The 14,641-nt window shown below is 47.9% G+C and overlaps 1 protein-coding gene across 1 annotated transcript; it reads left to right on the top strand.

The window, feature by feature from the left end:
* The first annotated feature begins 114 nt into the window (after positions 1-114).
* On the top strand, positions 115-5,130 carry LOC122748358 (platelet glycoprotein VI-like). Its single transcript, XM_043994009.1, is given in 4 exon segments — positions 115-148; positions 666-941; positions 1,150-1,443; positions 4,936-5,130. Coding segments are annotated over 4 exon segments (723 nt in total). The 3' UTR covers positions 5,055-5,130.
* Positions 5,131-14,641: the final 9,511 nt, after the last annotated feature.

The following is a 14,641-nucleotide window of genomic DNA, read 5'->3' on the forward strand; positions in this document are numbered from 1 at the left end:
AGGGACAGGGGATTGGGTAGCATGGAGCAAGACCAGCCCTGACAACATTCTGTGCTGATGACTCTCTCTTAAGAGGGTTGTGTGTCTATGCTGAGACCAGCCCTTGGGGCCACAATGGTCCCCACACTCTTTGCCCTGCTCTCCTTTGGTAAGTCCAAGGAGCTGGAAGGGCCATGGCCTTCCAGAGGGAGACTCAAGGCTAGAAGGAATCTTAGAATCACAGCCTAGACTCCTACTTCCCCATTTTACAGAGCAGGAAACGAAGGTGCAGTGGGAAGGGGCATAATCAGGACAGGAGCCTAGTTCCCCTGGTGTCTGGCTGCCCCCTCTGCATCTAGCCCCCAAGGCTGGGGCTCTGGATCCTCATTCCCTATCATGGTTGGTCACAAGGGTGTGGGTTCTGGGACTGGGGGCTGAGTCTAACCAAAGCCTCTCCTACAGGGCTATGTCTGTGCTGGGGGATCTGGGCACAAGAGGGTGAGTCCTTTCCCCAAATGCCTCCTGTCCCTTCTGCCTGCTCAGCACTGGGAGCTGTCCCCAGGGCAGCCAGAGGGAATGGAAGATGGGGCACTGGGCAAAAGGGATGATTTTGGGAGGGGGCTTAGGGCTGAGACCTGGGGAGGCAGGGGCTGAGGGGGACCCGTTGAGCTCTGCTTCTCTTCCAGGCACCTTGGCCAGACTCTCCCTCAGGGCTGAACCAGGCTTGGTGATCCCCTGGGGGAAGCCTGTGACCCTCTGGTGTGAAGGGTCCCCTGGGGCTGATCAGTACCTTCTGAAGAAGGAGGGAGCCCATAAGTACATGGATGAGTCTGTAGCTGGGAGGGGGGCCCAGTTCCTCATCTCTTCCATGGCAGCAAACACTGCTGGGAGATACCAGTGTCTGTACAGCACTGGACTATCATGGTCAGAGGACAGTGATGCCCTGGAGCTAGTGGTGACAAGTAAGGACAACCCGCACCCCTCAGCCCCAGCCTCTGACTCTGACCCCTCATCCCTGAACCTGGCCAGCCCCTGGCTCCCTTAAGCACAGGAGAGGGAGATGAGGCTGGATGGGCAGCAGCTCTGTCCCTCTCCCAATTCCTGCCTGGGCACAGGGAGGGGGGACTGACCCTGTTGTAACCCCAGTGTCTCCCCCCACCCCTTCCCAAGGTAGGTATGGGCCCCCTTCCCTCACAGCCTTGCCCAGCCCCAAGGTGGCCTCAGGACACAATGTGACCCACCAGTGTCAGTCACAGCAATGGTTGGACAGGTTTGCTCTATACAAGGATGGAGAAGAGATCACCCAAGGCCTGGTCCAGCCCCATGAAAGGGGGTCTGTGGCCAACTTCCACATCTCAGCTGTGAGCTCTACCCATAGAGGGACTTACCTATGCTACACCTTTGACAGTCGCATGCCCTAGGAGTGGTCAGCTCCCAGTGAGCCCCTGGTGCTCAGGGTCACAGGTGAGGGAGCCCCAGCCCACCCCAGGCCTCCCCTCCCTCCTCATCTGGCCCTGGGGTCCCACCCTGCCTGCTCAGAGCCCTGTCCCAGGGGACCCCAGGACCCAGGAATGCTGGGAGAAGAGGAGACCCAGAGGGAGGGGGTGGAGAGTCTGGGCAATGGGTCATCCTCAGAGGGTGCAGACGGTGAATCCTCTCCCCCCTGGCCCCTCTACACACCCTCACCATCTGCCCCCTCCCCACTTTTGTTGGGCCCACATAATGACAATACATCTCCTCGGTCCCAGGAAAAGGGTTTGAGGAGGCCAGAGGGGGAGGTCAGAGGAGGCCTGAGGTGTGGCCATCAGGGAGGGGTAGGGGAAATCCCACCAAGACCCTCACCCTCCTCCTCTCCCTCTACCAGGCACCTCAAAGGGTCCTCACCTCCCCCAAAGCCCTGGGGATCCCCAAGCCCTGACATCCTCCCCACCCAGTGAGTAACCAGTTACCCTCAGGACAGGGAAGGGGTCTCTCTGCCCCCCCTTTCTCAGAGCTAACCAAGGCATGAGGGGGGCTGGAGGGGAGGGGAGAGGCAGGGAAACTCCACCTGGGGAAGAAGGAAGAACAGGCCTGGTCAGGATGGGGCTGGGAGGGGGGAGCAGACATGGGCAGAGCAGCCCCAAGCCCTCTCCCTTCTCTCCCCTCCCCAGGAGCCCCTGAGCCCTCTCACCCTTCCCCCACACAGCCATAGCTGGGGCTCTGAAGGGATGGGGCTCTGCTTCACCCATCCTGGTTTCCCCAGGGATGAGGGAAGGGCCACCCAGATACCCCCACCCCAATTCCTCTCAGTTGGAAGCACCAAAGTGACCCCCCACCCCCTCCTCCCTCCTCTGCCCAACACTGCCTCCCCCGACACAGCAGAGCCTCAGGGCTCTGGCCCCAGGGCAGAGAGGGAAGGTCAGGGCCCTGGGCAGAGCCAGGACAAGGGGCCTGAGGATTCAGAGGGCCCCTCCCTCCCACCCTACAGCCTCCCTCCTTCTCCCTGTGTCCTTCCCCTGCACCAATAGCTCAGGCAGGACCTAGGGGAGGAGTCACAGGAATCATGGAATCATCAAACCTCACAACTGGACAGTCCAGGACAGGTCAGTGAGCTCAGATGCCCATTTAACAGATGGAAAAGAGAGGCCCAGGGGAGGGAGGGTCTTCCCACCCTCCCACACCCAGCAGTCTGGGCAGAGCTGGGGCTCCCTCCAGGCCTCTCTGGGCTCCCCTGTCCAGCCCCTAACTCTGCCCCTTCCTCATCCCCAGGGACCTTGTCCCCAAGCCCTGAACCTCGGAACAGGACATCTGGTGAGTCACTGGAGGATCCCCAGCAGAGAGAGGAGGGAGGCAGGGGCCGGGTGTCCAGTCAGGGGCCCCTCATGGCCTCCTGCAGTGCCCCATTCTTCTCCTGTTCCCCCCTCTAGGCCTTTGCCCAGGCTGTGCCCCCTCCCCCGACATGCTCTCCCTGCTCTCCCCCTCTTCTTTATTTTTTAAATTTTTTTTAAATTTTAATTTTTTGCAGGGCAATGGGGGTTAAGTGACTTGCCCAGGGTCACACAGCTAGTGTCAAGAGTCTGAGGCTGGATTTGAACTCAGGTACTCCTGAATCCAGGGCCAGTGCTTTAACCACTGGGCCATCTAGCTGACTCCTCCCCGGCTATCTAGGAGTCTCCTCCTACACGAAGCCTTTCCTGCTCCCCCCCCAGCCCAGGTGTTAGTGATCCCCCTCCTCAGATGAGACCCCACTGATGCATTTGCATACAAGGGGACAGCATTCCAGGAGACTGTAAGCCCTGGAGGGCAGGAGTTACTCTGTCCCTGTATCCTCTGGCTGTGACCACCATAGAGCCTGGGGCGAGATGAGTTCTTTTTTTTTTTTTTTTTTTTTAGTTAGGCAATCGGGGTTAAGTGACTTGCCCAGGGTCACACAGCTAGTGTCAAGTGTCTGAGGCTGGATTTGAACTCAGGTACTCCTGACTCCAGGGCCGGTGCTCTATCCACTGAGCCACCTAGCTGCCCCAAGATGAGTCCTTAATAAGGTCTGTAGACCTGGGTTGCTATGGGAATGCAGGGGGACCCCAAGAATCCTAAAGACCCCAACCCCCCAAGGAATCCTTGAGCTCTCGCAGGGGAGGCAACTCTGCCTCCCACCTCAGGAATGGGTGTTGGAGAGCAAGAGCCTGGTACATGGATATGGAAGATAGGATGGGTGCTGCATATCTTACTGATGCCCCCTTGTCCTAAACCTCTCCCTGTTGTTACATTGCCCTCACTGTTCTTGGTAATGCCTTTCCCGCCCTTTTGTCTGGTAAAAACACAAAATACCCATCTTCTCTTACTCCAGTGGGACACTCACCTAGGTGGTCTGTTCTCCAGCTACATTTCTCTCTCCTAATAAATCTCTTTTTATTTTACAAGATTCAGGATGAGCCTCCAATACTTTGGGAGAGCTAGCCCCCTGATCCAGGTCACAAGTCTCCCCAAAACATGGGTCACTCAATGAGACTAGAGGTTCCCTGTCTACAGGGCTCTGTCTCCTCCCCTCACACTGGGGTCTCCTTAGTCCCAGTTCCTCACCCACTTCCTCCATCTCCCACCTCCAGGCCTTTGTACCAGTTCTGCCCCACGCCTGCAGTTCCCCACCCCTTAATTTCTTGGTTCCCTTCAAAACTCTCTCAGTCTCCCCTTCTCGGAGGACATTTTCCTCCCCCTGCTGCCCTCCACCCCCTCCTACCAGGGCCTGACCTCAGACCTTGGACATACCTGCCCATTTTCAGGTCTCCTCCCAAGTAGACTGGGAGCTCCCTGAGGGCAGGGATCCTTATGAACAGTAACCAGGAAACACTTGTTGGTGCCAATATTAATAGGAGTCAGCACATAGGAAGCCCTTTAAATGCTTTACCATTATAGTCTCCTTGGATCCTCACAACAGCCCTGGGAGGCAGCTGCTTTCATTAGCCCCATTTTCCAGAGAAGTAAACTAAGCCTGAGAGAGTGAAGGGAACATGTTTAAGGTCTCAGAGAGGAAGTGTCTGAGGGGGATCTGAACTGGGCTCTTCCTCACCTCAGGCTCCATGCTCTCTCCACTCCACCAAGCTGTTGTCAACATTGCAGGAGATGAAGAATGAGAGGGAGGGGATGAAGGGAAGGCAAAGGGAAGTCCCAGGAAGGAGACCTGGGGCTGCCTCAGGGCCCTGGGGAGGAGGAACTGACAGGGAGAGGCAAGGGGAGGTGGGGCAGAGGCTGCCTCAGCCCCTTCATCAGGATTCCCTCCCTGGGCTCCAGCCCTCACTCCTATCCCAGGCTCCCAGCCAGGGAGTGACAAGATCCTCCCAGCCCAGGGCCAGGGTCTGGGCTGGGCTGGGTCTGAGGAGCCTGGGGCTGGGAGCAGGGGAATCTGAGCCTACACTGTTGGGGGGCCTGAGATCAGGGAGGTCTTGTCCCTCTGCCTGTGACAGTCTTTCCCCCTCCCAGATGCTGCTCCCCAGGATTACACTGTGGGCAACCTGGTTCGCCTCAGCCTGGCTGGGCTGGTCCTCATCATCCTGGGGGTCCTGCTGGCTGAAGCCTGGCCTAGCCAGAGGGGACAGTGAGGAGGAGATGCAGGATCGCAGGACAGAGGGAAGACACAGCTGGGGTTCACTGACTGTCAGCATCCCAAAGACTCATTGAGGCATCAGGTTCTGCCCAGCTCCAGACAGAGGGAGACCCCTGCCTTCCCAGGGACATTCTGCTGGCCCAAGCTGATGATAGCCAGCCCTTCCATCGGCCCCCCTCCCTCTTCACCACCACACTGCTGTGACTCCCTAAGCTCACACTCCCCTCCCCACCTCAGGCCCTTCCTACACTCCCAGCAGGGATGATCATTGACAACATCTGTCAGTAATGAAAGAGGAAAAACTATTCCCCCAGAACACTGAAGCATCTCCGGAGTCACAGACACCTGGAGGCTTTGCCATTTACTAAGTCAGTGGTCATTACTCTGTGTGTGTGTGTGTGTGTGTGTGTGTGTGTGTGTGTGTACATGTACATGTATCTCTGTATGTGTGCACATGTGCATGTAGGTGTAACTAGAAGAGATGGGGGAGCATCCACCTGGGCCTCCCCCCACCTGCCTTTGCCCATCATGGCTCTGGGCCCCATGAGCCCAACCTTACCTGCCCCAGGCCCCCCAGCTTTCTTCTCCCCACACCCTCTCCCACACCCCAGCATAACCTTCCCCTGAGAGGGCAGGGCCCCCACACACTGTCTCCTGCCAAGCTTTCCTCATCTCTCCTCCCTGAAGTTGTAGACCCTGCTTCCTAATGGGCACAAGGACATGTTTACTCCTTAGGGTTTCTGAGGTGACCAGAGTCAACCTTCCTTTGGGAATGTAAGTGAATTGACATTGTTTCCTGGAGCAAAACTTCTTAAACTGCGGTCATATCACTCAATGTGGGGGTCACAAAAAATTTGTCAATATTGATAACCACTATTTCCTGAGAAGTGATTGATCCTCACCTGTTCCCCATAACCAGGCCAATCAACCACCTGGGGCTGACCAATCTTTGTCAATTCCAGACTCTTGATTTGTTTTATGGTTCTCTCCCAAACAAACTATCCCCTCCCAAAGATTCCCAAGCTTACTTCCTGGACTTTAGGTTATTATGTAAAAAAGGTTCGTTCACATTAAGTAGTTTCTATTTGTGAGAAACTTACTTTTCCTAAGGGCAGTCCCATAACTCGCTCTGTTCTGTTACCCCATAAAAACCCTGTCTTCAGTCCCATTCTTTGGGTATTCCTAGCAATCTTGCTTTGTGATACTCTGAGTTATAACTCCTCTTCCTTCATTAAAGACCTTATTTCTGCTAAATTGATTGTTTCATTAATTTTCAGGTTGGCAATCCTAAAAGGTTTTGTATACCTATATAAAATAGGTATGCATAACCTTTTACCTAGGTTTGTGTAAAATTTTCTCTGGTAAAAAGGAGTCACTAGTGGAAAAAGTTTAAGAAGCCCTGTGCCAGAGAACACATACCTGCATAGACAACTACACATGGTAATCAGGAGTACTCAAGGCTCTTTTTCCAGATACCAATCTCTCCCTACCCTATTACCACCACCACTACCTGTCCAGATGTACCCATCACTAACGGGGCCAATAGTATAAACTCCATGGGGTGGGGGTGGGGGGATGAGATTTTGCTGCATGTCTGTTACTTGTGTGAGAGGTAGGGGGAGTTATTGAGAGGGGAGAGGAGAGATATCCCTTCTTTGGGCATCTGGCTTCTGGAGAAAACATGCACCTTTACAACCTCTGTTTAGGTCCCTGAAAGGAAAGAAAGACTCAGAGAAGAAGCAGACAGGGGAGGAGCTGGCCGACTGCATTAGGGTCCCCCATCCCTAGCTTGTCACACTGGGGACTTTGAGAAATTTCTCTTTTGGTGAGACCTGGGACTCTTTCTTCTGCTTGAGCTGAGCTCCCTCATTCAAAAGGGGAGAAATAACTCCTTTCCTCTGTTGTCTGCCACATATTCTCCCATGGTTACCTTCTCTGAGTTCTGTTTTGTTATAAATTGGATAAATAGACTTCTTTGCTATTGGCTATGTGTGTCCATTCTGGAATTGGCATCTGGTGGGGAGAGAGCCAAGCCTCAGATTGAGAGCTTGAGGCACTCTTTCCCTGTTGAGGGATGGAGATCAGGAGAGCTGAAATCTGGAAGACATTTCCTCTAGACTAATAATGTTTAAGGGAAGAGATAAATATAATTTTAGCCCAGGCCCCCATCTCTCTGAGGAGATCAGAGTAGCCTCTGGCCCTAACCTCCTTCTTCCCCTCCTGGTAGGAATCATAATCTCCCTTGGAAAAGGGAAATAGGAGGGAGGAGATGCTGAAGGTGCGTGTTTTTGCCTCCTTTAGGTTTGTCCTATTCAATGTGAACAGCAATTACTGGAGTTGGGGGAAGGGGGAAAGAAGCACTGAGAAACTGATCTGGGTCTCCCCCAAGAAATCCTTTATTGATAATTATTTTCTCACAATATATTTTCCCAAATAGTTTATGCAGTACTAGGATTAATTATTCTTTAAATGTTTGCTAACATTCACTTATGAATCCATCTGGTCCCTCACAGAAATGGGGGGTGTGTGTTAATTGATCAAATTGTGAGTCATCCCAAAGAATGACAAGACTCAGTGACTCAGTTTCCCAATTTTTCCTGAAGGACTGATGACCACATGGAGAGCACCAGGGAAGTGTCTTGAATAGGGAGAGGAAAGTGGTTACATTTGTAGTAAGAAAAAATTTATTATCTCCTCAGAATCTTAATCTCCTCCTTGTGGGAGGTTCATGGGAGGTCTTATCCTAATTTGGACTTCCTGGGGTCCTAAGACAACCTCAGAGACATGTACCTTTTTCCTTGGAGGTATGTTTTTCGGGTTTTCATGTCATAAGTTGAATCTAAGGATACATTTGGCCTTTTCTGCATCTGTTCATAAAGACATGCTTAGACTTGTCAGACCCGGAAGGTTTCTGTGTTTTTCGTATCTCTTTACTTAAGATCTGGTTTCTAGGTATCCTGCCTTCCTAGGAATATTAATGGCTACTAATGGTTAATGGTCCCTATTTACAACCTCTGTTGATAGTAAGAGTTGATAGGGACAAATCCTTTTGGTTACTGTAAGAACACAAACCTTAGTTTCTCTGTTAACCCTTTTAGGTATTATTGATCAAATCTTAGGTTATTTGTTAACCCTTTTTAGCTACAATTGATAGGTTACCTGTCATCCCTTTTAGCCTCTTCCAGCATAATCACTAATCAGATAGATTTATTGCCGAGAAGACAAGATAATCCAGGCACTTGGTCATCAGTTTCCACAAAGATGGCAGAAGGACTCTTGGTCAGTAACCCTCTTGGCTTTAATGTATACATATGGAGAGAGAGGGGGCTGGGCAATGGGGGTGGCTGAGAAGAGTCCGTCACCCTATATAATCTCCACCTAAGGGTAAGCTGGAGAGGAGACCTTTAGACAAGACAACATGTACCCTGGGAAGGGACCATGTTTCCTGGGTCCTGGTGGACCCATAGAAGGTATTCTAATATATCTAGGGATACAGTACTACCTAGGTCATCTTTCTTCTCCTTAGGTAAAGAATACTATGAAAGATGAAATAAAGTGTTTGTGATTCTAGGAAAGGAAGCCACTCATTCACTCACCTCCTGGTGGAATTTCTGCCTTTTCTACCAGGATTCACCTGTTTCCCAAATCTCTAAAAATATGGCTAAGGAACCTTTTTCATTTTCATTCTTCTTGACCTTGGACATTGGCCATCCCCCTCTTCTCTTTCATACCCTCTTCTCTCTGGGTTTTCTGGACACCCCTCTGCCCTGGGTCTCCTCCTGCCTATCTGACCACTCCTTTGTCCCCTCTCCTGGATTTTCAAATAAGTCAAGCTCACCCTTGGAGTATGTCCCCCAAGGATCTGTACTGGGCCCTCTGTTCTTCTCCCTCTCTACTATTTTCAGTGGTGACCACACCAGCTCCCATTCATTCAATTCTCATTTCTATGCTGATGTTTCTCAGGCTTCCTTCAAAGTCCCAGCTAGATTCCCCCCTCTGGGATGATTTCATAAAATTCTGAGAAGATTCATATGAGCAGAAATCTGAAGTCACTAGAACCAAAGAACAGCTTGCGCAGCCATATTGTCATAATCATCAGCTTGGAAAGACTGAACTACTCTGATCAATACCATGATGCACCACAATTCCAAAAGACTCATGATGGCAAAGGCTTTAACCTCCAGAGAGAACTGATGGACCGTGAGTGCAGCTTGAAGCAGACTTTTTTCTATTTGATTCTTTCTTACTTTTTATTTCCAGTCATGGAGGGGGAGAATTGTTAATATAGAAGTGTTTTATATGGCCTTGTTTGCATAATGGGCATCATTTATTTGCTTCTCAGTGGGCAGAGGAGGGAGTGGAGACATTTAGAACTGAAAATAAAAATCAAATGGAATTATTAAAAATTCTAAAATGAAATCTCACCTCCTCCAAGAAGCTCCTTCAGCTTCCCTTTCAGGGGGGTCCCTTCTCTCTGAGATTATCTCCAATTTATTGTATCTATGTGTTTTTTTCATACATCTTGCTTGTATGGTGTCTCCCCCATTAGACAGTAACTTCCTTGTGGGCTTAGCGCAGGGCCTGACACAGAGTAGTGCTCAATAAACACTTGTTGGCTGCTTGATTTGGGGGAATCAGAGGGTCTTAGGACATGGAAGGTGCTTTGACCTTCTGTCCATTGTACAGAAAGAGAAATGAAGACCCAGAGAAGGGCAAGGACTGGGACAAACCTCACCCTGGGCTCTCCAGCCTCCCCTGCCAAGAAACCCAACCCAATCCCAAGGATGAAGTGCAAACCACAAAGAGGAAGGAGTTTCCCCCTCTCCCCAGCAGGGGCAGGGGATTGGGTAACAGGGAGCAGGACCAGCCCTGACCACCCACCATCATCTTGTCTCACTTCTCTTTACAATGTAAACAGAATCTAAACTAGGTGAACTCTAGCCCTAAAGCATGAAGCTTAAATCCTCATAAACCCCCATTGGAGGTTAGGGCAGCCCAGCTCATGGAGGAGAAAACCAACCAGGGTGGTCTGAGTCCAAATGGATTCCTTTGTGCAGATTGCTGAAGGCTGCTGAGTCTCATGATCAAGCCACCTTCTCAGCAGGAGGAGTTGAGGGCTCTCAGCCCACCTCCTCATTTCAAAGTCCATGCCCTCATTAAATGTCCAGCAATAGAAGGAGATTTTCACATATCAGGGGCACCCCCTTTTCCAAGGGTATTTAAGGCATTTAGTGTCTCATTGTTTTTGTTTTTTTGTTGCCAAATGTGAAATTTAAAATTGGATATGAGATCATTAACCTTCCCCTTTAACTTTTTCCCTTATATATCTCCCAGACCAGTTCGAAAAGAAGCCTCTGAGCTTTAATCAGATAGGGATTAGCTTTTATTGTTTGGGAATTAATTAGCCAACGAACAGGTGATACTGATTAGGAAAATAGGAAAGTAGAAAGACAAATGAATAGTCTTAGATCTAAGCTTAGTCTATATTCTTTTATAAAACTCACTGAATCCCAAAACTGCCTCTCAGGCTGAGAACCAGAGTCAAATGCGTGCTGCCACCAAGAACCAGAGATGATCACCAGAACGTGCCGTCACTGCTAGTGAGAGTGAGACAGAGAGACCCCACTTCCGTTCTACTACCCAGCTTTAAGTTCCCTTCCCAGAAGTCTCGGAAGTATTGCGTGCTTGGCCACGCTCTCCTGGCAGCAGCAGGTGCAAGGCTGTTTGTCAAGGTCTCCTCCCCGAAAGGGTGGTCTTTGAAAAACTGGCCGCCCTTCAAAAACCATTTCAGCAGTATGCGTTCAACTCTTAAATTTCAGTTAAAACTTCCATTTTTTAACACACAAGAGAGACCAATGACAATCAATGAATTGATTATTAGTTATCCTATTTAATAAATTGATTGGTAATTACCCAGAAACTCTGTCTCTTGGGCTTTTCATTTATTTCCCAGGACTCCAGAAGGGCCTGGATGAAGCCTATGACCACCTGCTGGTGGAGAAGTGGTGAACACTGGGTACAGAAAAAGACATACATTTGGGGAACATGGTCACTTTGTGGGTTGGTTTGGCTTGACTTGACTTACTTGCTAAAAAGTTGCTGTTTTTTCTTTCTCTAGATTTTCAATTTTGGAATGGAGTTTGGGAAGACAGAGGGAGATTTAGGGTAAAGGGCACATCATTACCACAATAGTGATGCTAAAAAAGCAGCCCATTGTTTAAAGTGTACAGAAAAGAAGAGAAAGGAGATCAGAAGGAAGTGTAGGCAAGCAGGTCAGTTTTGAGAAGAAATATGTTGAATTTATGGCATACTTTTTTAAAAAGCAAACAGTGGAATAGAGATTCAGTTTCAAAGAGAAGCCTCTTTTTTAGTTCTGCTATGAGTATACAAATACTATATTTTGGTATTTAAATTTAAAATTTATTTAATAAAATTAATTAATTAATTAGTTAGTTAGTTAATTTAATTAGAACTTTGTTAATGGCCCTGGATTTAGGAGGACCTGAGTTCAAATCCAGCCTCAGACATTTGACACTAGCTGTGTGACCCTGGGCAAGTCACTTAGCCCTCATTGCCCTGCAAAACAAAAGAAAACAAAACAAAAACAAAAAACAAAAAAAAACCCCCAAACCTTTGTTAATTGGGATTTATCTGTTAGTACAACAAAGTTGTGATGAAACCAAACCTTCACATTAAATAAGTCTATATCTGTATCTCTAGGATTATTCTCATATCTGCCCCTCTGGTGTAATGGATGAGCATAGTTATTCCTCCACCACTGAAATTTAAGGGACCCCACCACTGTGCTTCCCCTTCATAATCAGACAACAGAATCTTCTAGCTTTTTAGGAGAGGCATTTACTCCAAGGCAGAACATGACCAGCCTTTATGGAGTATTTCTCAAAAACACTCTGGGGCTTACTTTCCCACAAATACACACAGATTCCATGAGGTGGGAGCAAAGGGGTGGAAGACTAGGAGTAAACTTAAGACACAATGGTAGAGGGCCAAGGCAACTCACATCTCTGGAACAGCCAAGACACAAATTCTGTATTGTGCAGGAAGGTTCATATATTGAAAAGGCAGCAGAAAAATCTCATGGAAAAAATATATAGATATCTAGCTTAAGATGCTTTTTATCCTAACTCTGCTAAATCTTTCCTCTATGCAGAAGATAAAAATAAGTCAAGGCCGTCAGTAGAACTGCACCCTCTTTCCTATTCCCTTCTTTTGATGAGACCCTGGGTTTGCTTTATCTCTACAAGTTGAAAATGATCTTAAACTGATAGCAGCGGCACATCTGTGCCAGCCAGGAGGTGAAGGCTTTAGGAAACTGGGTCGAGAGTCAGGAAGCCTTGAATTCAAATTCAGCTTCAGATAATTATTAGCTCTCTGATCCTGGGCAAGTCATTTCATCTAGGGCTGTCTTCATCACCTCAATGGTAGATTGGGGGTAAAGTATTACATTAGCCTACTTGTGGGTCTTTCTGACTCAGGTTTCCGCCCCCTCTAGTCCATCTTCCATTCAACCACCAAAAGGATTTTCTAGAAACAATGTTCTGATCATATCACCTCCCTCTCCCCTCTCCCCACCCCAATCATCTTCAGTGGCTCCCTGTTGTCTCCAGGATCAAATACTAAATCCTCTGTTTGGAATTCAAAGTCCAGGCTTTCCTCCCCTTCCAGTTTTTTGGGAGGTTTTTTGTTTAGTTTTTGTGGGGCAATGAGGGTTAAGTGACTTGCCCAGAGTCACACAGCTAGTAAGTATCAAGTGTCTGAATCTGGATTTGATGGCAGGTCCTCCTGGATCCAGAGCCAGTGATTTATCCACTTGCCACCTAGCTGCCCCTCCAGTTTTCTTATACCCCACCCACATGTTTTTCCATCCAGTGTCATTTACCTCCTGGCTATCCCAACAAGGCTCCTCATCTCTGATTTTCCTTGACTATCCTGCTATGCATGGAATCTTCTCCTTCCTCATCCCTACCTGCTGTTCCCTGGTTTCCTTTCAGTCCCAACTAAAATCCCGTCTTCTACAGGAAGGCTTTTCCATTCCCTCTTAATTCTAGTGCCTTCCCTCTTTTGATTATTTCCTATTTATCCTGTTTATGGTAGTGTTTATATAATTTTGTTTCCATGATGCTTTCCCCATTAGCTTACAAGCTCTGTAAGGGCAAGGATTGGCTTTTCTCTCTTCTTTTATCCCCATTCTTTAGCATAGTGTATGGCACATAGTAGGTGCTTAATAAAAGTTGATTTATGGATAATAACTCCCTGGTTTATTTTGAGGATCAAATGAGACAATATTTGTAAAAAGCCCTTGAAACAGTACCTGGAACATAGTAGGCACTAGAGAAGTACTGATTCTCCCTCCCTCTCTATCTGTGTAGTTATATAGATGGATAGATAGATATACATGTACAAACATACACACACACAAATGTATGTGTATGTGTGTATCACTATGACACTTATTCATTGAGGGTAAAGAAGTCTACTTTGAATTTATTTTTTTAAATTTAATATTTCATTTTTCCTTGATTACATGTAAAAACAATGTTTAACTTTCATTTTTAAAAACATTTGTGTTGCAAATTCTCCCCTTCCTTCTTGTTTAGAAAGCAAGCAATTTAATGTTTGTTTTCCATGTGAATTCATGCAAAACACATTTCTATGTTAGTCATGTTGTTAAAGAAACAGATGAAGAAGAGAAGAGAAGAGAAGAGAAGAGAAGAGAAAAGAGAAAAGAAAAGAAAGTATGCTTTGATCTGCATTCAGACTCCATGACTTCCTTCTCTGGAGTTGGACAGCATTTTTCACCATAAATCTTAGATCTTTGTATTGCTGAGAAGGGCTTAGTCATTCACAGTTGATTATCATACATTACTGTTCCTACTATAGTGTTCTGCTGGCTCTGCCCATTTCACTTTGCATCAGTTCATGTAAGTCTTTCTAAGTTTTTGTGAGAGCATCCTGCTCATCATTCCTTACAGCACAATAGTATCCCAGCACAATCACACACAACCACTTGTTCAACCATTCCACAATTCATGGACATTCCTTCAGTTTCCAATTCTTTCCCACCATTAAAGGAGCTGCTGAAAATATCTTTGTACAAATAAGTCCTTTATTCCTTTTCTGAAATCTCTTTGGGACACAGATCTAGCACTACTTAGTCAAAGAGCATAAATGGTCTTACATCCTTCATGGCACAGTTCCAAAGTGCTCTACAGCCGAGTTAAACTTTTTCCACTCATGATCCCTTTTCACTCAAGAAATGTATAAGTGACCCTGGGTATATAAGCATATAAAATAGGTATACAAATCAAACACTTACTGCCAAGTGTTATGGGAGGATTATGGGTTACTCAAAAAGTTGTCTGGGAAGGTCAAGGAACTTTTTCCTTGAAACCTCAGGAGTTTTCCCTTGAAATCAAGTAGACCTCTCCTTGAGCTCAATCAAGGACAGACACACCCAAAAGAGATAAGTGGCACCAGATCAAACTGAGCATGCTCCAGGACCACCACTCTGCAGTCCCACCCCCTGATCACCTGGATGAGGTAATCCTGTCGGGAGTGACT

Source organism: Dromiciops gliroides, chromosome 3, assembly GCF_019393635.1.
Source record: "Dromiciops gliroides isolate mDroGli1 chromosome 3, mDroGli1.pri, whole genome shotgun sequence".
In the NCBI taxonomy this organism is placed as follows: domain Eukaryota; kingdom Metazoa; phylum Chordata; class Mammalia; order Microbiotheria; family Microbiotheriidae; genus Dromiciops; species Dromiciops gliroides.